The sequence below is a fragment of the Branchiostoma floridae genome, chromosome 3, assembly GCF_000003815.2.
Source record: "Branchiostoma floridae strain S238N-H82 chromosome 3, Bfl_VNyyK, whole genome shotgun sequence".
In the NCBI taxonomy this organism is placed as follows: domain Eukaryota; kingdom Metazoa; phylum Chordata; class Leptocardii; order Amphioxiformes; family Branchiostomatidae; genus Branchiostoma; species Branchiostoma floridae.
This window is the reverse complement of record NC_049981.1, coordinates 14996465-15021007: the sequence shown is the minus strand read 5'-3', so window position 1 is coordinate 15021007 and position 24543 is coordinate 14996465. Positions and strand designations below refer to the sequence as shown.

The following is a 24543-nucleotide window of genomic DNA, read 5'->3' as shown; positions in this document are numbered from 1 at the left end:
ACTCAAACGCAAGTGTGCAATGTAGAAGATTCGCTTTAAGAAAAATCCTTACACTGCAATGTTAACTCAAGGGACATTCATGTAGTATATCGGCTTGCATTTCCATACATGAAACAGATCTGAATCTTGATGAACTTCGCTTGACAAACATCATACAAATCATGCTGGTTTGCGCAAAGCTCCAGCATCACATGCATGTATAGAATACAAGTATGTCATTTAAGGAGACTTCGCAACGTTACTAGCACTAGAGTCATTTCATGTTCCCGCCACTTTGAGTCTAACTTGCGGCAAGAGAAAAACAAACTCCTCCGTCGTTAGATTCTCACACATGCATCTCCAGTAAAATTATGATTAGACGCAAAATTTCCATATGATCCTTGATAGTTCTCAAAACGCATTTTCTCACCTTTTTGTACGTTGCTTGGAAAATTCACTGCGAAGATGCCTCATTCACTGTCAAACACAACTGTGCGCAGATGCTATATCTAGTCTGCCGACGCTGTGATCTTGATCTCTTGGAAACAAATCCTGCTTGCACGCCGAAGCTTCGCTTAATGGAAGAACTTCATTGGTTTCGTAAGCGAGTCCTAAATAGTCGTACAGGACTTAAAGCCCCACAGAGCAATGTAATTAAAGTAGGCTAATTGAAGGTGTTATCTTTGTGTGTGTGCTATCTTTGTAAGCCTCTACAACACGGTCTTCCTGAAGTGGTATTCACATGCATCGGCGACAGTTACGCTTCAAATGAAGGCTTCAATCAGGACTAACGTTTGGTCTACGTGATGTTTATCTAGCCTGAGTGCCATTCTCGGTAGTGACTGCTGGCTCAATACTTTTGCTTGCATAGCCAGTGAAAGGATTGGACCAGCGGTCACTACGGAGGATGGTACTCGGGCTAAAGTTTCTATGTTAAATCTAAATAATGAGTGCCAGATTTCAGCTCAGATAAAAATCATGCAAGCAAGAAGTTATTGACACACAAAAAAACTACATAATCTGAAAAAGTAAGCATGGTACAAGAGACATTTTGTAAGATGTAACATATTGCAGTTACTAAAAACATGAATACATTTTCTTTTATTTTCTTTTACTTTATTGTAACCCTTGTAAGGATTTACTTGTACAGGAAAATAACCTAATATACATATATATGTCTATAATATGTACAGTAATGAAAAATAACCTACAAAACAAAAAAATAGAAAATGGAAAATAATCAGTACAGGAAAATAACCTTTATATGTGTATAATATGTACAGAAATTGTTTAAACATATATTTTGCAAATAAGGCTTTAATCTATTTTCATTTTTATTGAATTGAAACAAGACAATACAGTCAAAACAGCTGCACGGATTTTGGGTACCACAAACATACATCAGGTCAACATGAAATGGTACTTTAAAACTTGCATATACACTAGTTTCAATTCATTACATCATACCTTTTGATTATATCACATTTACAGTGTTCATTATAGAATTTATACACACACATTATAAAAATGGACATATTGCCATCATCTAACAGCTTCTTTATAGTCCTCCACTATTTTTCCAACAGTGTCAAAAGCCTGGCTGAAGTCCTGGTCAGTACAGCCATGTTTCCAGTACCAGTGTAGGAAGGCCTTAGCGTCGTACTTCTGCCGTGCTTTGGTCAGGACGTGCTCTAGGTAACCAGTGATGCCAGAGTTATTGGTGCACAATGTCAGCGACTTCTTCTCGGGGTGACCTGACAAGGAATTTTTGTCTGAAGAAGGGAAGAAGAAATTTTCAAAAATCACCATGTTTGGAATTAAGTATTGCAATGGTTCCCACACTTTTGCAATACTATTGATTATGTATTGATGCTAATCTTGTTATTCAATGGGCAATCTGTATTTGCAACCTCCTTGGTATTTGCAATAATACTTTTCCAGGAGGAAGAATTATTTTTGTTGATTTTGATTTATTTAAGGAATCATGATAAAAACTGATGGAAATACAAATGTAAAGGCTTTTAATATAATATCAAGCCTTTTATGTGAATCTGGGCAAGTATTCAATTATGTTATTATTTCAGCTTATCAGAAATGGGAACAAGAAACAAAACAAAGAAACGAAAGTCCTACCTGTCCAGAAATCCACAGGGAATGGGTTCCATTCCACACAGTTGCACCCTGCACGAACTTTTCTCTCAACGCCAGGCTTGTACCTGCGGAAATCGTCCTTGCTATCGCCTCGTGCCACCACGACAGCTGACAGTGCCCTGTCCCTGTGGGAATGCTGTTTCTTGTACATCTGGATGGCGTGAGCAGCAATGGCGTCCCAGCCAAGTCTGCTACCCATGTGGTGACTCACCTGTGAGACCACAGACTTCAGTAAACATTGGTGTGATACCATTTTTTGAAAGAAAAATACAGTTACTACATTACTGCCATTACTATGATAAGTGTCTCTCTGGCTTTGATTGTGTACGTTAGAGCAAGCCTATAGTGACCTATGCACCTTATGGAACTATCTATTGAATCACAGCTGGCACTATAGTAGTGTGATTTGTGTCTGTTTACCTGTGCAAACTTGGTGGCTGGCATGGGACACACGGACCTGAGTAGCTCCCATGGTTCCATTCCCAGGGGAATCCCCGGTGGTGGGGTGATGCTGTCTGTGGGCAGGAACAAACCTGGAAGAAAAGAGAAGAGGAATACAAGCATTCAGCCCTATTCTTTTACACTCACAGTCTATTTAGTCTCTTGCATATAGACCCTCTGAGTGTTTTGGCTGGTGTTCCAATCTACTATCCAACTGTTCTTTGCCATCTTTTTAAGGCTTTCTATTTTGTACCGTTTCCTCCATGTCTCGTAGCCTAAGGTATAAAGAGACATAAAGACAATGGTATAAAATAGAAAGCTTGGAAAAAAAGCATACAAATGTTTAAAAAGCAGCCAGAGCCTAAGCTCTACTTTGAGAATAGTACCAATCAAGTTTGGCCATATTAGAATACACTGTCAATCAGAAATAGCACAAATCAGCCAAAAAACATTTTAAAATTGCCAGCGATTGTATGTCCAAATCTGAAATGTAGTGTTGCATCTATGGTCAATTTGCTGCTTCCATGTTGATGACCAAATAGACAAAGGCACACAGAAACACTGGGGAAATCATAAGATCAACAGGAGCTAGAATTAGCCTGTTCACAGTTTGAACTCCACATGCATGAGGTCAAAGGTGATGCCCCTAACTGTTAGTTGTAGATCTTGACACATGTTGAGATATATTTTGTTTATATCTCAGGGGCCCTCAACTTTGACATATCACCCACAATTTGCATCACATTTCACATGTGTAGTTCAAACTGTGATGCAGCTTATTTCTAAGTACATTTGTACACAATAGAAATAGAAAAACTCAAACCTGCCAGACAGTTTGAAATGTACTGGTTCATTTCGGGTATAGAGACTTGTGCTTTGCTGCTGTTTTGTTGGTGCTGTACTTGGTACAGCACATCGTCATTGTTGAACAGTAAGACAGCATCAGTGTACTGCTGTACCCAGGACAGACACAGCACACAGTTGTAGTGCTGGAGGGGACTCTCTCCGCCTGCGTGGGGGGCGACGGCCACGGACATGAGGTAGGGAATGGGGAAGTGGTCTTTCAGGTTTTCAATGACGTGAGCGCCAAGACCTGAAGCAAATGTGCATGTGTATACGTCAATATATGAAAATCTATGCCTGCATATCAATAAATCGGCTTAAGGTTTGAACTGTGTATGTGCAGCATGATGTATTCATTGTATATTGTGGATGATAGGTCAAAGTTGAAGGCATCTGACTGAGACTGACCAAAGACATAAAGAAAGGTAAAATACATGGACATGTATCAATCATGGTCTAGACAAGAACTGTTCACAACTTAGCGACCTTCATCTTTCACCTTCCACATATGCTGTTCAAACCTTGAACCAAGGAGGTTAAAATCTTGCTTGAACCGACTTAATTCCAGTGTTGTCCTCTCAAAATCCTGCATGCACTCAATTGCAATATCAATTTGAATATCAAAACAGAAGAATTGTACCTGACCCTGTGCCTCCACTGAGACTGTGCATAAAAACCATCCCTGAGAAACAGTCGCACTGTTCCACCTCCCTCCTCACAGCCTCCACTGTCTGGTCCAACAACATGCAGCCTTCAGACCTCCTCACACCGTGGTATCCTAGTGCCCAGTTGGTCCCACGCCCTCTTTTTCCTGAAACAACATGATGAAAATTGAACTTGAAATGCCATTTTTATTTGAGTTCTCATTGTCAGGTTTGCTAAGTAATTGTGTAGCCAAAGCTAGTTGTAATTTTTTACTCATAGTCTTCTTGATAAATCATATTAAATTGATTTTTTTATACGTACAGAGGCTTGAGAATAACACCAGAAGCTCCCTAATGCACAGGACTGCTGACTTTACATCACCATCTGAGGTGACAAATGCAATCCCTCAACATCTTGGAGGCACTAGGTGAGGTTACTAAGTGAAAGGACCAAGAAACTTGGTAGCTATGTCAGGCTAGGTGGGACCAATCCTGGGATTGAACCCCCACCAATGTTTGTTTGCTTGTTTGTTTACGAATGGATCCCTATTATGGAATACCAGGTTACAAAGATGCTCTGTCTCAATTATTTCCTGTCTTATGTTCTATATCATGTTCTACCTTCAGAAAGACACAAGCGATTTTTTGTAAATACATGTACCTGCAATTAGATTGGCTTCTTCCAGGTTCTTTTTCTTCACTGCGAGTCCCAGTCTACGCAGCACCTTGGGTTCGCTGTCTACATGGACCGAACGTAGCTTCTCGTCCATGTTGAAGAAGGGCATCCCCTCCTTTGTGTCTTTTAGTGGGAGGACCTGGGTCCACAACTGTTGTCCAATTTGATTCCCACATTGCCCAACTTGTACATACACAGTTGCCATCTTATGCTAGTATGCTTCAGATCTCATTCAATGTTGAATTGTGTCTGTTACATGTATTTATCATTTTATGAAAAGGACTTTTCGATACACTATTCTCTGTATTGATGTTTTTGTGTATATTTGAGGGTGTTTTTTCTTGTACGTTGTAACCATTTTATATCTGTAATACAAAAATCACATTTAGTACATATTGTAACATTTAAGTTGCAGAGCTTCAAACAAGTTTATTGCTATTGAATGATAAAAAGAAATTCATGTGAGGAAGAATGGAAGAACAAAAGAAATGAAGACAGTAGGCATTCTAAAGAAGACAACTTCTAAATATCAAACTAAGGCTAAACTGTGGTCTCAGACTCTCAGTTTTCGCATCGCGACAACCAAGTTATGTTCATATAAATCTTGGGTTGTCACTAAGATTTTGCGCAGAGATTGGTCATCACAGACAACAGTGGGAGTCACCATGGAAGATGTAGATGAAATTATATTGAAAACGTGAAATGAAAAAAAAAAAAGTATGGGATAGAAGAAATTATGACATCTCATAAGTTCCTTGTCATCACTCCGTAAAACCCCTAGGTGGGGGAGGGGGGCATGAGCCACTCCTTGTTTTACGGCTCAGATAAGGAAAATGACGATACTCATCGCGTCTGAGGCATTCAGAAATATAGCTGTGATAAAGGAGGGTGGTGTGAAAGTAAGAGGGTTACAAGAAATTGGAAGTATGGACAGAAACCGTGAATTTTGAAGAGAGCCAACACAAAAGACCTACACTCCGACCATGATGGCTTCCCAGTGGCATTGTGGGCTAGACGATTATCCTATGGGGATCAAGGATACATTAATGCGTCCAATAAATGCTTAATTCTCAACAATATACCACTCAAATACAACGTTAACAAATGTATTTTGAACAATATAAAACGTATGACATAATTTGAAGTCTATTTTTTACACATCTAAACAGTAATAAGATACTACGCGACTTTCCCCACCCCTTCACTACAAATACTTGGACTATTCTAGATCCAACATGGCGCTGAGTCGGGGTAAGTTTGTGTTTTCTCTTTCGCCGGTCGCTCTAACACTTGTTACGACAAGTTTAACCACTTTTTTTCGATCTCGAAGGGTACACTTGGTGCTCAGATAAAGACTGGTATGATTATATGTAAATGTCAGGGGGAAAATAAGGTTAGAATCTCATTTTTTCGGTGACACGTCTCAAAGGTCATCAGTTGAGCCAAAGAGGTCACTTTAACTTTAAAGCAAGGAAGAAAAGTGATCTCATTTTATTTGTTACCCCAAGGAGTTTAAAAAAAAAACAACCTCCATGGTCACTCTATAAAGATTACAACAAACCTTCCTAGTGTGTTAAAAGCTAATGTAGGTATTTTTGTACTATAGTTGTATGTTGTGCAATAAAATTTGCCATGCTATCATTGGTTGTTCTACTATGTGATTTACAGTCGGGGTTGCTCAAGAGAAAAAACATATATTGTACCAAAACTTTTCTCTCCTATAGGAATTTTTATCGTAGCTGCCAAGCGTACGCCATTCGGCGCGTTTGGTGGGAAGCTGAAGGACCGGACAGCCACCGACCTGTGTGAGCTCGCCTCGCGGGCTGCGCTGGCGGCAGGGAACGTACCGGCAGAGGCTGTCAGCTCTGTTATCGTGGGAAACTGTATCCAGGTATGCTCACATAAGCTATATAAAGTTACCAGAACTATACAGAGGCGGCGGCAGCAAATTTCGTTTGGGGGGGCGAACTTTTACTGACAAAATTATGCCGCACATGTAGTGCCAAAGGCAATACCTGTCGCGCCGGAGGCACGACCATCCTAGGGGGGTCCGGGGGCATGCTCCCCCGGGAAAATTTGAAATCTTGACCCTCTAAAACGCCATTTCCTGCGTTTTGACTGCCAAATTTTGCTGCGAGACTAAGCTAACTTTGATGGCAATTCTGTTAGAAAGACACATGGTTTTAGCGAGGGCGATGCCCCCCAAATATATTCACGATTTCGAGTGCGGAAGGTGCAAGCTGTCGCAAGGTTGGTCTGGGGAAATTTTAAAATCTGCACCCTCTGAAACCCCATTTTCTGTATTTTGAGGGACAAATTTTGCTGAGGGACTATGCTAAATTTGATGCAATTTTTGTCAAAGAAAGATGTTTAAGGGGCGATGACCCACGCCTCAACCATTTCACCATGTCATTGTGAGCGCCGGAGGCACACTTAGTCATCCGCGGCTAGGGAGGTCCGGAGAAAATTTTGAAATCTTGACCGCCTGAAACGTCATTTCCAGCATTTGAGGGCCACATTCTGCTTGTAAACTAAACTTAGTTTAAAAGTTTTTTGACAGCGACGCTCCCGCAACATATTGTCCTACGCCGACATGGCCGAAGACGCGAGCCGTCACAAGGGAACTCTGGCGAAATTTTTAAATCGGGACTCTCTGAAACGTCATTTCTTGCGTTTTCAGGCGTAAATTTTGACGTTAAACTAGTTTGATTGAATGAAATTTCCATCATCAAAAAAATACACAAGGTTTCAGCTTGATTTTTTGGGGGGGCGACGCCCCCCCCAACATATTTTTCGGCCGCCGCCACTGCTATACATGTTATGTTTGTGCAAAGACTATATCTTAAAACGTTAGGTGTCATTGGTGGATCCAATTGGGCAAATGTTCAATATTCAAATGTTGGGAGCCTTTTATATCACGGGCATTAGTCTATCGAGTTTTGGGTGCGCCCTTTGGGTTCGATCGGAACTCACTTGTGTAATACTCAGTCAAACTTTAGTCGGGCGCTATATAGACTTAAGACTTTGGAACCAAAATTCAACAAAAACTTGTTGGCCTGTCGCCTGTGTTTATACAAGTACATGTGCTGTTTTTGTTGTTTTAGAGTTCCAAGGATGCAGCGTACATCTCCCGCCATGTTGGATTGCGAGTGGGTGTCCCGATGGCTGCCTCCGCTCTGACCATCAACCGTCTGTGTGGGTCTGGCTTCCAGGCTATGATCAATGGTGCACAGGTAGAGGGGCTAAGTCATGAAACAGAAAATGAAATAATTGAAAAACAAGCGAACTTTGTTGCGTATGTCTAATATATGTGTAAGTTAATGGTTTTTGATCATGTAATCATTGTCTTGCTTTACTTCCTCCGTCATAATCTCGATAACAAACGTCCTGCAGGCTGTTTGAGCTTCTCATGAATAAACGAAAGTTCAAGCAATAAAAAAATTTATCAGAAAGGTGTGTTGATCTTAGACCTTGTCAATTTAAAGACTCAATTTGCTAATTATCTGCATATAGCTATCATTTGTATATGCCAGCTAAATACAGAATCTTAGCCTGCTAAGTCAGGTAATAGATAATTCAAAGGTGTATTCTAAAACAGTGATTGTCCGCCAATGAGATATAAGATACAGACATATTCATGTAGGATATCAACATCTATAACTTGATACTCAACTCTCTCAGAAATCTCAGAAAAAAAGTTAAGTGAGCAACAAATAGTGGAGCTTTTTTGCAGATGAATAATGATACCAGTATGTGACTAATCATTGCTGATCTATTGTCTGCCAAAAAGCAGTTACTCAAGCAACTGGATATAATGTTGAAATATTGTCTACAGCATTCTTAGACTCATTTTCAACCCTCTATTTCAGGACATCATCATGGGTGATGCGGAGATCGTACTGACAGGTGGGTCGGAGAGTATGACCCAGGCTCCCTTCGTCCTGCGGGATGCTCGCTTCGGCACCAGACTGGGGTTGGACCTCAACGTAAGGATAATTAATATATACAATAGTGTAGGTTAGAGGTTGGACCGTTAGAGCTAGTTACCTTCCTCTGATTGGCACCAGTTTTATGAAGGAGTCAGCTGTCAGAAAATGGGTACCAATCAGAAGAGCAAAACTACCTCTCCATTCAACATCGGCTTGGGGAGTAGGTTTATTTTTGTTTTAAAACTAAGGTAAAGCATCTAAGAATTCAACTGCCAACCAAGTGTTTGATCATGAATCAAATTAGTCCTTTAACAAGCAGCAAAGGAGGATTTAAATTTTAAGATATTGACCTTTCTTGATAATGGATGTAGGGTAGATGGCCTCCGTGACTCCACAATATATCTTGTTGTATCACCAGCTTGAGGACACCCTGTGGACCGGACTGACGGACCAGCACATTAACACACCAATGGGAGTGACAGCGGAGAACCTCGGAGAGAAGTACGACATTTCGCGTGAGGACTGCGACAACTACGCTGTCAAGACCCAGCAACGATGGAAGGATGGTCAGGACTCATTCATTTGTTTATCTACTATTTTTGTATTCTTTTATTTCACTTTTGCTGAGAGACGAGTTTTTTCCCCTTTGTTTCTCCTGGCAATACACAAACAATGTAAGCCACAGTATGACAGAGCACACATGCACTTTAAACTGTGAAGTAGCTTATTGTCCTGTGTGTGTAAACGTGTCATCATTATGTGCTATCATCATGTAAATGTGTGTAAATGTACAAATCTGTATATTTTTCTGTAGCACACGATAATGGCAGGTTTAATGAAGAGATGGCACCAGTGACAGTGAAAGTGAAGAAGGGAAAGGAAGAGATGACGGTAGATGAACACCCGAGGCCACAGGCGAACATGGAAGCCATGTCCAAACTGCCGCCTGTCTTCAAGAAGAATGGAAGGGTCACGGCAGCCAATGCTTCGGTAAAAGTCAACATTTTGGAGGCAGTTACTTAAGAACAAAGAAAACACTGGACTGAAGCATTGTTTCATGAAATTTAGCCAGTTTATGGGAAAAAACAGGTAAAAAGATGCCTTGGTAAAACTGCCGTAGGGACCAGACAGTGTTTGGAACAGCTACATGGCATACTGGTAATGTTACATGTGTATGGCTATGTATGGCTGTTACATCTTTCTGTCCCTCATAATAAGTAGCATTATTACACCTCAAATAGACAGTGCTAGTTAGAATATAGCACCTTTGAAAAAGATAGTGTTGGCAACATTCTATGATTTTTAAACCTTAACATAGGACATATTTTTACATGAATGTTAGCAACTTAAAGTTAATGTGTTTAGGATAACAGGTCAAACAGGTCAGAAAATATGGAGTTTGAAATTTTCCGAATTTGAATGCCATTTCCCCTCAGGGTGTTTGTGATGGAGCGGCAGCTGTAGTGATTGCAGGAGAGGATGCTGTGAAGAAGTATAACCTGACTCCTCTGGCTCGTCTGGTGGGGTACCACTACTCCGGCTGTGACCCCAGCATCATGGGGATTGGTCCAGTGCCTGCCATTGAGGGACTGCTGCAGAAGACTGGGACAAAACTGGGTGATATGGATTTGGTGGAGGTGAGACTTTGTTGTAAAGAGTATTTTTATCTCCATGTAGAGGAGCTTGGGGTCATGTGGCATGTTGTGGCGTAAATGCAGGGTGTGCAGCCAGGTGTTAAGCCCTGAAGCCAGAGGTTCTGGGTTCAAATCCTGTCATGCACTGATATTGTGCCCTTGAGAGGGCACTTCACACTCCAACCAGGCGCACAATGGATATCTGACTTCAGTCGGGGTTAAGGGTGGGAGGAGAGGGTTAGGATCCTCCTCCCAGTAACATGCCCTAGAGCTAGACACAAACACAGTTAATAATAACCCTCTGCCTTTGGATTACTGAAACTTTCGTGGTAATTTGATATTCGCAGTTTTCGCCGTGGCAGCTTCACCATGAACTTAAGACCACCGCAAACATTTTTCCTTGGCAGTAAGAGACTGCAGTGCATGGTGCTATCGCAAACTTAAAACCACCGCTTTTCCCCTCTACCGCAAAATTAAACCCCCGCGATCATAAATGCATTTACAGTACCTTTACTAACATTAAGCTTTACAGAGATTTGTTTTCGATGTTTCACTTTCATGTCCATAGTTAATTGAATGCAGAAGAGTGGCTAGTTTCAACATGCTTTATTACATCGCTAAAACACTGATAGGAACTTAGAGATCAAAGGTCCCAGAAAGGTTCCAGAATAGATTGTATCATGAATCTTATATAAACCTGCCATATGCATGCCTGTCAACTTGTGGGAGTCAGTTGGAAAATGTATTAAAGAGAATCATCCCAAATTTATACTAATGAATTAAACAAGAAATTCATAAAAACTGAAAGTATTTCATGTATTCACAGAGATATGAGATCTTTGATTTCTTATTGCTTCAGGTAAATGAGGCTTTTGCTGCTCAGTACTTGGCTGTGGAGAAGGCTGCTGGGTTGGACCCTGACAAGACTAACGTGAACGGTGGCGCCATCGCTCTTGGACATCCTCTCGCAGCGTCTGGGGCAAGGATCGTCGGCCATCTGGTGCACGAACTCAGGTACAAGGTTTTCTATCAATTGCTTGTTGATCAATCAACAATCAATCAATTAATATTATTGGAGTCAACCTGAAAGTAGTACCAATCAGTAGGTATGTGATACTAGCTACAAATATAACAAAAGGTGCCTCCAAGTGCCAGAGTTATCAACCTAGGATTGATCTTGTCAGAAATTTGTTTTGTCCTAGAGTGGACACCAAGTACAGTATGGCCATTTTCACTATATGTTGTCTACAATTGAACAAATACTGTAGCAGAGTTATTATTTTTTGTACAGACATGTATGAATATACACTGTATTAGTAATATAGCCTCAAATTCTTTCAGTATTCAATGTGATAGAAACTGTAGATTTTAGTGTTATTTTGAAAATACATGTAAATAGATGTGATAATACTTTCCATGCATTTATTCTCTCTCTTTTCCCCCTTTAGACGGAGGGGTGCAAAGCAAGCCATTGGTTCAGCCTGTATTGGAGGTGGCCAGGGCATCGCTGTACTGTTGGAGAGTGTGTAAACTGATCAGATGTTGACATCCTGCAGTGACATATCAACCTACAATACTGCCTGGAAATTATATATCATACAAACTGTACACTAGCTTGAAGTTCATGGATGCACACTGAAATATGGATCATTTTGTCAGTATCTTGTGTACTTTACCAGAGGTAAAGTTAAAAGAAATGTCTGTGTGGGAGGTAGGCAACAGCTTATATGAATGCATATGAAAGGTCAATTTGAGGGACGATTTGTGTTTACCGAGTCTCCTTTCCTTTACATGTAAGTACAGAGCACTTAGAGTGCAAAGAGATTGAATACTCAAAATCCATTGTATTACTAACGTTACAACAAGACTTAGGAAGTGCTGCAAAACTATAAAGATAAACCTGAACAGAGTGTATTAAGTTGAAGTGGATTTGTCAACATCATGAGATTTTCAACTTTGCAGTGAGGCTTGTGTTGTCATGCTGTTGATAGCTAATATTTGAAGTGTAAGCTGATCAATGTGGCAACTTCATGCAACTATTTATTCCTTTGCCTCCATGTTCTGAACATAAAACTGCAAACTGGAGCTGAATACTAGTATACCTGTGGAGTTACAGTTCACTTGCCAAATTGAAACCATTCCATTAACAAAATACTTGCAAGATACACATGTACTTGATACGAACACACAGCACACAAGTTGTGTAAGTAGTTTTTGATCATATTGTAGTGCAGTATTGGCATATAATGATATGTCATCTGAATGTTACATTTCTTAGCTTTAAGCTCTCTTTACTTTGTCTTCCAACCATGATTATTTGTTGAATATCAAAACATTATGGCAAAGTCTAGCTTTTGTTCTGTTGACGTCTTTGACTTGCACACTTATTTGTATTGCTATAGCTGCTAATCTGGTAATGCCCTCGACCAAGGAGGTTTTGACCTCCTAGCTTACCTCAACCATCACAGTACTGTGCCATCTGCAGAAAAGTGGACAAGTCAATTGTGATGATTTTGATTGTACTCTACATGCAGATATGTGCCTCATTAAATTTACAGTGTTGAGCTTCATGTGTGTCTGGGTACTTTTTTTTTTAAATTGAAAACATTAAATTTTTCACTCAACATCTGTGTGATGTTGGTGTGGTTTGCCATCTGAAAAAAGTTGTTGTTGGCATCCTTCTGTCTCGAAGACAATGTTACAATTTTTTTCTGAAAAGGCACAAAATTTCATTTCCAGCATCTGCTTGAAGATTAAGGAATTTGTACTGCCTACCTCTAGAGACTGCTCAGTTATGGATACAATATCTAAGGGGTGGACAAAGAAATATTCATTTGCGGTAGTATAAAAGAACCTACATTTTACAAACTTTTAGAAACACCCCTCCTTGAAAATGGAGCCGACCGGCCACCAATGACCAAAAATCGCAGTATCACGCGAGAGTTGGTTCGGGAAACGAGACGAGGTAGCGTGTCGTGTACTTCCGGTTCCACCTGGGAGGTGATTTTCCTTTCTTGTCGACCGTGAGCTGCTCAAACTGCTCCAAGATGATGGATTTCGGCTTCTTGGACGATGTGCGCCGGATGAACAAACGGCAGGTTAGAAACGGTCTCTGTAATTCTTTTCAAACTGAATACTAGGCTCTAATTTTTCATTTGCAAATGGTCGGCGAAAGAAAATTATCAAACTCCCATATGGTTCTCTGCCACCCCACCCCCCCCACTTCTGCTGCACCCAAATTAATTTCTTCTTGTAAATCATAGCTCAGAAAGAATGACATATAATGTGGGTTTGTCAGTGTTAAGTTGCACCTTAAAGTGTATGTTGGAGCCATATGCATAGTCTTCGTAAGGAGTATGGCGTATTTAGTGTATAGTGTTAGGTCTAGAAAAGATGTAACACATGTAAGTTGGATGTTCGCACCAAAGGTACACGATGTAGACGTGTCTGAGTCAAGGTATATTAACACTACAATACTGTTGGAAAAAAAAAACTGAACCCATGACATAAAAGTACATTATGGTTATCATGATTCCATCATGTTTATATGTCATTTTTTGAGAATTAACATTTGTTATACCAGCCGACAAAGTTTGAATATTTTTATGATTAACATGCTTTCCAGCATTCTTATCCCTGTCACATATGGAAAATATGATATCCATATTGTTCAAATAAGCTAGATCTCACTTGTTTCATCACATCATCACATGCAAAAACTTACGAGAGCAGCATCAGGACTCAATGCTGTTCTCGCAAGTTGTTGCACATGTGTTTAGACAATCGATGAATGCACTTCAAACTGTGAACTACATGTAACTTATTAAGAATACCTGTGTATGTAGATTACCATTGAACATTGTGACACATAATTACACTTAAATTAGCATTACCGTCACCTGTGTTGTTTCCCTGCAGCTGTACTACCAGGTACTGAACTTTGCGATGATCGTGTCATCTGCGCTCATGATCTGGAAAGGTCTGATGGTGGTGACGGGAAGTGAGAGTCCGATCGTGGTCGTTCTCAGGTTAGAAATTCATGAAACTTTGTATTCAAACTCATAATCATACATGTATGCAGGTAAATGTTTGTCTGTAAATTGAGCTAGGTTCCGGTAAGCGATTTGCAGAGAATCGAACGGGGTGAGACTGTTCACGCAGTGAAGGAAATCGCGCGGGTTCGATTCTCTTCACTTGAATGCGGAGCGCGCACAGCGATGGCGAGCCTACACTATTGTGCGAGACTATTCCCTTGGTGATGAAACGCGCACGAGCGATTCTCATCGCTTGAAGGCGGAGCGCGCACGGCGATCGTGAGCCAATATTACCGGCCTACTAGACAAATTAAACGTTCGAATATCTTCAATTCAAGGCGCGAACCCCCGCCATTTTGAAAGACGTCGGGTACGGGCGCTGACACACTTTTGACAGCAATACTTGTCGATAACGTATAGTAGTAAGACTCACTCTATTTCTGGGTTGGCATTTAACCCTTTGCGGGAATGTAGTAACGTTACTAATCACGTAAGTCAGCAACAAAACAGAGACAAATAGCTCACGCAACACCAACATCGTTATTTTCTACTAAAACCTTCTACAAAACAGACTTACATACCACAGCAAATTCATAACCTTACATGAAATATATACAAATACATCCTACCTATGCCGTGTATTCAGAGTTTACGCTACAATCTACAAAACTACTCACCCTTACAACTCACACAACGTTTACAAACTTCGTACAAAATTTACTAGTAGAACATGGGCCGTGATGTGACGCTAAACTACAGTATATCATTCATGAAAACAAATCGAGCGTTTGCTATTTTATAAATATCAAACGAGCGTACAAAACGTAGACCAGCAAGTATCGTATGTATTCAAACTTTACACTACATGCTGAAGTATTTACCGAAGTATTTACAGATTAGTACGAACAAATTTACATAATCACTACGAAATTGTTGGTTAACAAAATGGCGTCTGCCCACGCTATCCTGGCGTCCTTTGCAGTATGTTGCCCGGCATCTCTGTGTTTTCTACCTGAAAGAAAACGCTGTAAAGAAAAGTAAAGACAAGAATTAGCAATGGTTAATTACGAAAGAAATAGGATGGAAAAATCGTCAATAAAGCCAAAGAATGAAATATCAATTGAGTGGACTTAAACAAGTCGAGGATTTAGCGATTACAATCTAGTGGATAAAAGACATATGAAAGAAGGGCGATCTCGCCGAGACAGCCCAGCAGAAGACACAAGAGGCCAAGGAAGGTCTGGACGCCTTCGGGCCCATCAGGTGCACCGTAATTTATTTTTTACATTTGAATATACCACCAAAGCTTCACCCACAGTACATTTAGGTGCATCGTAATTTATTTTTGACATTTGAATATACCGCCAAAACTTGATCCACAGGACATTTAGGTGCATCGTAATTTATTTTTTTCATTTGAATATGCCGCCAAAAGTTGACCCGCAGTGCATGACGGGGTAGCGTCATCTTGCCAAGACACCATGTTTTTCTTTGTCCAAGTAGCGTAGTTAATGTTTCCATGTAGAATTTAGATGCCTATGTACGATATCTCGGCCTGCTATGATAAGAAATTGTGACAAATCAAATGACAGTGTAAATGTATCTGTATTATGATCTATTACTTTTTACATTTAAATGTGCCGCCAAAACTTGACCCGCAGTGCATGACGGTTTAATAGCGTCATCATATCAGGACGCCATGTTTTTCTTTGTCCAAGTAGCGTAGTTAATTTTTCCATGAAGAATTTAGATGCTTATGATAAGAAATTGTGACTAATCAAATGCCAGTGTAAATGTATCTGTAAGATTCTGAACAGTTACTGAAGGTTTATTATTTTTTACATTTAAATATGCCGCCAAAACTTGACCCGCAGTGCCATGTTTTCATGTGTCTGAGTTTATAATACGTAGTTAATGTTTTCACGTAGAATTTAGATTCTGTACGATATCTTTATTCCATCGTGTAATACTTGTACATACATATATCTGAATACTAGTGTTAGCTGCACGTCGTTCGTCCGGCCAGCGCCAGCCTGTAAGTTCATGTACATTTCATCTTCATTTCACTTTAGCGCTGCTCAGACTCAGAGTTAGATCGAAACTGTCGACGTTCCATTTGTACCTGTAGAAAAAGAAAACAATACTATTGATTTAAATTCATGTCCTTTTTCACTCTTGATTATGATACAAATGTCTAAATAAAGGTTCGTAAGTGCATCTCAGTATCATGAGTGCGTTGTTTGTGTCTTGCTCAATCCTAGTACATGTACAATTTATTTGCCCCTCCCTCCGCTGGGTAAGTTACTGGTGCGTAACTTCGGAATGTCGCATATGCCGGGAAGTATAAGATGTGCTGACAAATCTTGACAAATCTATGCTGCTAGAAGTAGAGAACATATATGAGACATACAACACAGCAGGGGACAGCAGAGACACCGACATCACCACGCTGGCTGGAATGAGAGAAGACCTGTCAGAAGGAATCAACAAACAGATGTACATGGCCTTCTCCCAGTACATTGAGAGTACACACCGTTTCGACGTACTCTCCTAGAAACTCCTCCAACAACTCTCAAGCACAAGGAACCAAGAGTTAAATACCAAGAGAGACTATTGACTCTAAAGCGAACCATGTGTTACTCAGCACCAAGAGACCACGTCTAGCGAAATAATAGACGTTAAATGAGGACAACAACAACAACGACAAATGAGCAATTCAGATAATTCAATACAAATGGGCAATACAGATGTGTCTAGTAGGCCGGTAGTATAGTATTGGCTCACGATCGCCGTGCGCGCTCCGCCTTCAAACGATGAGAATCCCGCTCGTGCGCGTTTCATCACCAGGGGAATAGTCTCGCACGATAGTGTAGGCGCGCCATCGCCGTGCGCGCTCCGCATTCAAGTGAAGAGAATCGAACCCGCGCGATTTCCTTCACTGCGTGAACAGTCTCACCCCGTTCGATTCTCTGCAAATCGCTTACCTGTTCTTACCTGGTAAATTAGCACTTGTAACAGTACTAGTAGTAGTACATTGAATGCTTCATTTTTTTTCAACTGATGCCCTGGCCTTCTTCAGATAAACTAGCCCACTTACTTCTGACATGTTCCCTTGCATGGAAACAGGACATCATCACATGGTTGGTGATCCTGAAAGGTGACTGGAGATCTGTATCACTCTTATTGCAATTGTTTCTTATGTAGTTGTCTATTTCTGAAGTGAATGAATGTCTAACCTCAGAAGGATAAGGAAGACCAAATTTAGGGTGTGACCATGCTTTACTGTAGTGTTAACATAAGTATTAATACAGGATTTTTTCCCTGCACCCCTCCAGTGGCAGTATGGAACCAGCCTTCCACAGAGGGGACCTGCTGTTCCTCACTAACTACCAGGAAGATCCCATTCGTGTGGGGGAGATCGTAGTCTTCAAAGTGGAGGGACGGGACATTCCAATTGTACACAGGGTCATCAAGCTGCATGAAAAGTGAGGCTGATATCCAGGACTTGTTACTTGCCAATTACTGTAGAAGAAATACAGTCAGCTAGTGTAAAAGTTTCCTTCAACATTGACACAGATTATGTGCAAAACCAAACCATTTCTGGTATCCTATGTACAAAAATGTAAAAGAACCCAACACACATCAATGGAAATGTGAGTCACAGCCACATTGCACTACTAGTACTAGTACTACTACTACATTTAGCCACTTGTAGCATGATGCAAACAAGCATGATGCTTCGTCTGTCCTGAGTTGAGGATGACTGCTTTACATTTCTCCATGTAGTACAAGGTACCATGAATGAATAATCACAAATTCACAATGAATAAAAAAACATACTGTAAGTTACACGGAGAGAAAGTTTTGTGATTTGAAATTACATGTTGATTTTAGCCTTGTATTTTGATTTAATACCTTTGTTGTGAACTGCTCTTGAAATCTTGCGTTTTTTTTCATCACCAGGGAAGACGGCACTGTGAAGTTCCTGACAAAAGGTGATAACAACTCTGTGGATGACCGAGGCCTGTATGCACCAGGACAGCTCTGGCTCCACAGGAAAGATGTAGTGGGTAGAGCTAGGGGGTAGGTACATCTAGTTGGTGTAAAACAGTCTCTCAATGTCCATGACTCTATGGAACCCTCCCTTCAGACCAGTCGGGTCTGCTAGAAGCATAATTTACATGTTAACAGGCTGGGGGGAAGGATTTCAAAACTTCCATAGAAATTAGTACCCTCTTTAAACTTGTTCATGCTGCCTAACCCTGTAACCAATATAGAATTGATAGCCATACAGCTACTTTAATGTGCTTAAAAGGTTAAAGCAAATATGCTAGAACCACTTTATGTAATACATATTGTTAATATTGCATGTCCTTTTTTCCTTTCAACTTGTGTTGTTCAGCAAACAGTTTCCATTTATGGTAGATTTTCCCATTACAGTTAAGAAATGTTTGTGTAATAAAAGGTATTTACTGATGGAGTGTATTCTATGTTGTTCTCTTCTCCAGGTTTGTGCCTTATGTTGGGATAGTCACCATCTTAATGAATGACTATCCAAAATTCAAGGTGAGTGAGAGAATATTTATCTTGTTATAAAGAATAGCCTGGTTACCATCTTGGTAAATTTTATGCTCACTCTAACTAACAAGAATGTGAACTAGGCTGCTGAAATAGTGCATGATATAGAAAAAAGCAAATACTAGTAGTCTATGGATGCAAGAACTGTCGGTCTTGTCATGTTAATTCATTATTTTTACAAAGTTATGTATGTTCTCCATGTGTCAGTACAGCATATCTTTATGCATTGTTTTTCTTTTGACTGTTGTATTTTGTATTAGACCAAATTTTTCGTCACTCAATATAATGATATGTGAAACAATGCATGTTACAAAAAATACCTTATATATATTTCTATGCTTTGTTTTTCTTATGACGTGTAGATACAGTTTTTAACATGCTTTTTCCTCATTTTTTTCCAGTATGCCATCTTAGCCTGTTTAGGTGCGTTCGTGCTCATACACCGAGAATAACACCAGGAGAAAAGTTGGCTGTAAGCATTCCCTAACAAGTGTTAACAAGTGCAGTAGGAGATTTCAAACTTTGTACAGCCATAAGACATCATAAAAATAACATGGTTCTGACATGAACTCATGAAAAGTGGTCATTATTTTCATAAATGGCATGGAAAGTTAACTTTTATTGCAAATGTTCTCCATAGCCAAGTTGTAAACTTGTTCACAATCTCATATTAGTGTTTGGACTCTAAACAGGTTTGAAATCAAGCTTTAACTGATGTTGAAAAAAGGTTGTAAAGGAACAACATTGAAAGTGATTTCACGGTGCAGTAGTCAGGAAAATTGTCATGTCATGGCTCAGTCAGATGAAGAAAATAGACGTAGTTCCTTGTTTGAGTGTACTTGTACAGGCAATAAGTAAGAAGGTGGTAGTACCATTAAGGTTTTCACAACAATGAAGCACCCATTTTGAAGTTTTTTCTTTGCAGTACAATATATTGAAGACATTTATAACTTCACAAAATGATGATCATTTAATAAAACCTTGCTTTACTCAATGTTGTGCTCAAAGTCGAGATTTCCAGTGCATGTAGTTTCTATGGATACCGTAGGCAAAGATGACCAGAATTATTCTGTATGGACCAATCAAAATGACCAATTGCAGGCAATATTACAAACTGATTGGTCATTCACATGTATGTCCCAGAGACAAATTAGTAACAGAAACAGGATTGGTCCATTTGAAGTGTTGATATTATGCTGTTGTCATGTGCACTGTTACTCCAAGTCCAAGTGTGAAAGGAAAATTGCCAAAAAAAATGAGACAGGTGTATTAATAGACTTATCATCAGAAGTACTCAGTATTTTTCTTGTCTCAACTTGAAAGAGATGTTGTTGATGACTGTTTTAATCACAGGTGTATTATTTTGCTCTTGTCTTTTTGTATCAATGCTGAAAGGCTTGATTTTTGCCATGTTTCAGTTCTAAGTGCTTGCACAATATACTAGTAATCAGACAAGCTTTTCAGTGCATGTAGTATACAGTTCTCGCACAGCTACATGTATCTTGAAACTGGAAAACCAAAAAGCATACAGAAATGCCTGAGATTTCACCAACTTGGGACAAGAACAGAAATACAATCCATTTGGGATAACATTACCTTAAGTCCTTAACTATAATCACGTCAACTCCAAATATCTGGACATATGTTGTGTAGATGTATTTGTAACATCATTGCAAACATTGAATGTTGTAACAAGTAACAATGTTGTAGACTGTGCCAGAATAAGTCAGTTCAGTTCACTATATATTCACAATCTACATATATTTGAAGCTCCCACCAAATTAGGGTTATGTAAAAGTATGAAAGATCTTAATGTTTTTCATAAAATTTATTCATTCTATGATGAGCGTGATAAAATATCTTATTGTAGACATTAGCTCTGTTGGCGAGTAAGACACCTATGGCCATTGGAACCCTGCGAATGTTTATTAACAATTTCTGAAGGAAAAGCACATGAGTGTTATTTTTTTCTCATTATTCTATTGTAGAACTTTGGTGATTGACAAAAAGTTATGTATAATTTCTGTACACTCCACACAATATACACAACACAATGTCACTTTGAAATGGGTTATGATTGTGCAAATACATAGAAGTGCAAATTTCTAGTATTAAGTATATGGAAGTTAAGTATATGTTGTTTTTTTTCATTGCAAAAAATGCAACTATTTACGAGGCTTTTTGAAAAACATAAAAAGCGAGTGTTATGCTACAAAATCAACATATACCATTTAATGTATTTCTTCCAACAAATTCAGACTACTCTTAAGTTTTATTCACAATGCATTGAAACTTGTACGCAATGTGCCAATGATAAAGGGGAAAGGGTCTTTGACAACTGTATTGATTCAGATACAATGTATTTAGTACATAGAGTAAAAACTAAATAAATGTTTCTATGGCAAACAAGAATATACTGTGGTTATTATGGAAAATCACATCAGCTGTGTTAGATTACATTGTAAAACAGCAATACCACTCAAAACTAGCAAACTAAAAATGACAGCCGATTATCGTGGACAATGCTGGCCTCCCTGGCTTAGTCATGCTCTTCAAGCAGCAACAAATATACAGCTTTGATCGCTCCCACCACCTGAACACGTGACTCAATGAGCACTGGATCATAAGTTGTAGCTCTGATGTAGATGGTTTCGTTGATACTTAATTTGAGGGTGTGACTCTTTACCCTAAAAATTTGTCCAACTGTATGACCAATAACACAAATCATCAATCATGGTAGAACAATACAAAGTTTTATCAATCTAGAGTACACTTTTCGTTCAAAACTATATAAATGATAACTCCATCGATGGCAGTATGATTTGAAAAGTTACTGCGCCCTCCTCCGCTCGAAGTGTCGTGCACCTGTAATGGCCAGAAGCGCCATCTAGCGATATTCTGGGGTCTTTGCTGCTGCCGGGCATTCCTTCTTGGAGGCCTTGAAACAGTTGACAGTGTAAAATGGGGTTGTCGCATCTTGGACCGGTTGTACCAGTCATTAATGGCACAGGTCATGGAATAAATGACCCGTTCATAACAACCTGCCTGATTGAAGACCCCAAGGCTACACAATTATGCAGGAATGTTTTGATTTCTCTCTGTCTATCTCTCGCTCTCTGTATATTTGTGTGTGTGTGTGTGTGTGTGTGTGTGTGTGTGTGTGTGTGTGTGTGTGTGCGTGTGTGCTTGTGCGTGTGTGGCCTTGCTCACTATTTTACAAGTCTTTGGGGGTATGAAGGAATATTAATAGCAATGGATACTATGTTGCCACCGGTAGAACAGCTTTGAGATTAGTACCCAGAGCTGTCAATCAAAATAACGTTAAAGATTTTGTCGAGAGTTGTAGTAAAAATTTGACAAAAAAGGGACAATGGTGTCTTGTGCCCTGTCTGGACGTTTTGTGTCAGACGATTCTGCGAGGTCAATGGTTTATTGTAGTGACGTCAGAGCTGACGTAACAAGCATTGAGGACTAGGGTGTGTGCACGCGCGGGTCAACAAGGCCATGTATCCTTCATGATGACAACCACACGATGATAAAGCAAATTAACTCAGCAATTTCATTAAGGTACGTGTTTTATTTTCAAGGAAATATTCCTTTGCTAATAGATTTGTCTTTGTTACCTACTTTGTAAACGTAGGAAACCTTATCAAGAATAGCATCTAAACAATCATCAAGCAAACGTCGTTTGCCTGCGGTTTATCAAAGACATCTACACCAAGATCTTTAACAATGTTGTGTTGTGCATATCCAGGTGGATTTAACGAAGCATATGCTTATCATTGCTTTTGACAGCGAGTTGTTAGATACGGCAGAAGGAGGTGAGAAGTATTTGCGGGTGTCTAGATAATGTTGGACAGCTTCATGAAAGTTGACATTGCTCTGGCCCTGAAAACTTCACCGATACGCAAAAAAAGGTTGGTAAATATTCATACTAAATTCACTATATTACTTGGAGTTATATAATCATGTTCAACTTTCTAACTTTCTATAGCCTTTTTATAGCCATTTAAAAGATTCCCCTTTTGAATTTTGTTTGTGTATTATTACAAATCTAAGCATTTTACTTCAATCTCTGCTACTTAAGTATCCAGTCTCTGTGTGTGTGTGTTTGTGTGTGTGTGTGTGTGTTTCTGTCTGTCTCTCTGAGTCATCTGTGTCTATCCGTGACCACATGATTCCATTCTATTAAACATTCCCACAATTAACGTAACAGTACAGTATCAACTGCTAACCTGAAGTATTTAGAATCGTAAAAATATAACTATGCCCACTTTGCCCCCGTCCCGATCACCCTAACTCCCTGATATTCAACATTATTTCGTTCCTTCTAGAAGCACCATATTTAGGATGGATATCAACCGTATACAGTACGCATTCCTGTTCTTCGTCGCCTTATCTGGGAGCTATTTTATGGGACTGATCACAACACTTCGGTCTGCGTAAGTAACCTATATGTTAATTATTTTTTTACTGTCTGTACCCTTGCAATTTGCCTACAGGCATGAATTTGCAAATAAGTAAATAAATTATCCGTTGTCCAAGTACTTGACTTGGCAAAAATATGGATACTGGTGTTGTTAACTGTGCAGCTGTGGCCATTTTGTTCAATCATTTTTGTAGTGTGAAAATACAGTGAAATGTGGGTTACATAATTCTCCATAGGCATTGATCATTAGGTCAACTGTTCCAGCAAATGATTATCGATTAGCCTGATTAAATCTCGCTTATAGCAGCCCGCCAAACATCCGCCGGCCCCCAGTTTGATTTGATCGGCTGCCATATTAACGCAGTATAGCTGTTCTTAACTTGCACAGGCCACTTAAGGGCTGTATTTGATAAAGCGATATAATCTCTATCAGACTTGAATTGTTGGAAAAGAAGCCGATCTAGAGATTGACCAAATTAACTGAACCATGGCAGAGTAGTTAGCTGACAAATGAGTTATGTATTAGAATCCAACTCCTTGGCCGTGAGTTTCATCTTTAATAAGGCATTGGGATGCGCGCACCTTATTATTCAAATAGACAATGTCCTTTTCACAGGCCTCCAATCCCTATCCAAACTAAGGGACCGCCTGGCTCCGAGATACTGCAGGGAGTGCCGCAGGTCGGGGAGCTGAAGCTGGTGCGGGTGAGGTCTTAGTTTACTAATTCGATTACTTGTTGAAGTAACGTTAATAGGATACAGATAGACAAGAAATTCTTGTCGATTTCATTTTGACGGAGAGTCTAGCCTGACTACATACAACACGCTGCTAGCAGCCCTTTTGCTTATCCAGGCTCATAGAATTCGAAGCTTAAAATACAAGCTAGACTATATGGCATGCTATGTCTAAAAGGGGAAAGCAAACGATTTCGTACACTCATATGCCTGAGCACTATGCACTTTGTCATTTTTCAAATGACATAAGAAAAAATTCATTACTTTTAGCTAATATTGTCAGTTCTTATAACCAGAGAATCGCGACTTTGCTATGATATGCATGTTATTACCTGTTCTATCTACAGAGGAACGATGTTGCGTTGGAAAATCACAAACTTGTAGCAGCGGAAAATGGAGAAGGCGAAGCCATCGAGTTTGAATGGGGGAAGGGTCCTCCAACCTCGGAAGAGATGAGAGAGTCGTTGGGGA

General features: G+C 39.7%; 4 protein-coding genes across 5 annotated transcripts in view; 3 read left to right on the top strand and 1 right to left on the bottom strand.

Moving 5' to 3' along the window:
- Positions 1-1141: 1141 nt before the first annotated feature.
- Positions 1142-5830, bottom strand: LOC118411939 (tubulin delta chain-like). 2 transcript variants are annotated; one of them, XM_035814461.1, is made up of 7 exons: positions 5709-5830; positions 4720-5099; positions 4055-4225; positions 3395-3664; positions 2551-2663; positions 2113-2341; positions 1142-1751 (listed from the first exon to the last, which is right to left on the bottom strand). In XM_035814461.1, exons 2-7 carry the CDS (start codon positions 4937-4939, stop codon positions 1522-1524), a joined length of 1233 nt encoding a protein of 410 aa, XP_035670354.1. In that variant the 5' UTR covers positions 4940-5099; positions 5709-5830; the 3' UTR covers positions 1142-1521. The 2 variants fall into 2 exon arrangements, with proteins under 2 accessions (XP_035670354.1, XP_035670355.1); XM_035814462.1 differs by having other exon boundaries at positions 3395-3580; positions 4720-5747.
- A 99-nt stretch (positions 5831-5929) lies between these two features.
- LOC118411941 (3-ketoacyl-CoA thiolase, mitochondrial-like) lies at positions 5930-12867 on the top strand. Its single transcript, XM_035814465.1, has 9 exons — positions 5930-5985; positions 6459-6625; positions 7839-7967; positions 8604-8720; positions 9082-9229; positions 9478-9653; positions 10100-10300; positions 11157-11311; positions 11746-12867. The coding sequence occupies exons 1-9, from the start codon at positions 5970-5972 to the stop codon at positions 11825-11827; spliced, it is 1191 nt and encodes a 396-aa protein (XP_035670358.1). The 5' UTR covers positions 5930-5969; the 3' UTR covers positions 11828-12867.
- A 186-nt stretch (positions 12868-13053) lies between these two features.
- On the top strand, positions 13054-20861 carry LOC118411978 (signal peptidase complex catalytic subunit SEC11A). The gene is made up of 6 exons (XM_035814517.1): positions 13054-13395; positions 14216-14325; positions 17667-17816; positions 18295-18414; positions 18840-18897; positions 19311-20861. The coding sequence occupies exons 1-6, from the start codon at positions 13345-13347 to the stop codon at positions 19359-19361; spliced, it is 540 nt and encodes a 179-aa protein (XP_035670410.1). The 5' UTR covers positions 13054-13344; the 3' UTR covers positions 19362-20861.
- Positions 20862-22088: 1227 nt separating this feature from the next.
- The window catches only part of LOC118411931, a gene marked incomplete in the record, with an annotated part of 5389 nt that continues 2934 nt past the window's right edge, over positions 22089-24543 (top strand). Inside the window, 5 exon segments of the mRNA XM_035814449.1 lie at positions 22089-22476; positions 22664-22826; positions 23244-23351; positions 23955-24042; positions 24420-24535. Of these exon segments, the coding sequence (XP_035670342.1) occupies positions 22759-22826; positions 23244-23351; positions 23955-24042; positions 24420-24535 (380 nt within the window).

What these genes read in the sequence shown, in the direction of transcription:
- LOC118411939 (XM_035814461.1), bottom strand. Translation starts at nt 4,939, where the DNA reads ATGGCAACTGTGTATGTACAAGTTGGGCAATGTGGGAATCAAATTGGA. An exon ending in CAGTGGAGGCACAGGGTCAG is followed by an intron (nt 3,665 to 4,054) that starts GTACAATTCTTC and finishes CATTTGCTTCAG; the next exon opens with GTCTTGGCGCTCACGTCATT. An exon ending in CAGCCACCAAGTTTGCACAG is followed by an intron (nt 2,342 to 2,550) that starts GTAAACAGACAC and finishes GTGGTCTCACAG; the next exon opens with GTGAGTCACCACATGGGTAG.
- LOC118411978 (XM_035814517.1), top strand. Translation starts at nt 13,345, where the DNA reads ATGATGGATTTCGGCTTCTTGGACGATGTGCGCCGGATGAACAAACGG. An exon ending in CCGATCGTGGTCGTTCTCAG is followed by an intron (nt 14,326 to 17,666) that starts GTTAGAAATTCA and finishes GCACCCCTCCAG; the next exon opens with TGGCAGTATGGAACCAGCCT. An exon ending in ATGACTATCCAAAATTCAAG is followed by an intron (nt 18,898 to 19,310) that starts GTGAGTGAGAGA and finishes ATTTTTTTCCAG; the next exon opens with TATGCCATCTTAGCCTGTTT.
- LOC118411941 (XM_035814465.1), top strand. An exon ending in TCGTGGGAAACTGTATCCAG is followed by an intron (nt 6,626 to 7,838) that starts GTATGCTCACAT and finishes TTGTTGTTTTAG; the next exon opens with AGTTCCAAGGATGCAGCGTA. An exon ending in CCAGCAACGATGGAAGGATG is followed by an intron (nt 9,230 to 9,477) that starts GTCAGGACTCAT and finishes ATTTTTCTGTAG; the next exon opens with CACACGATAATGGCAGGTTT.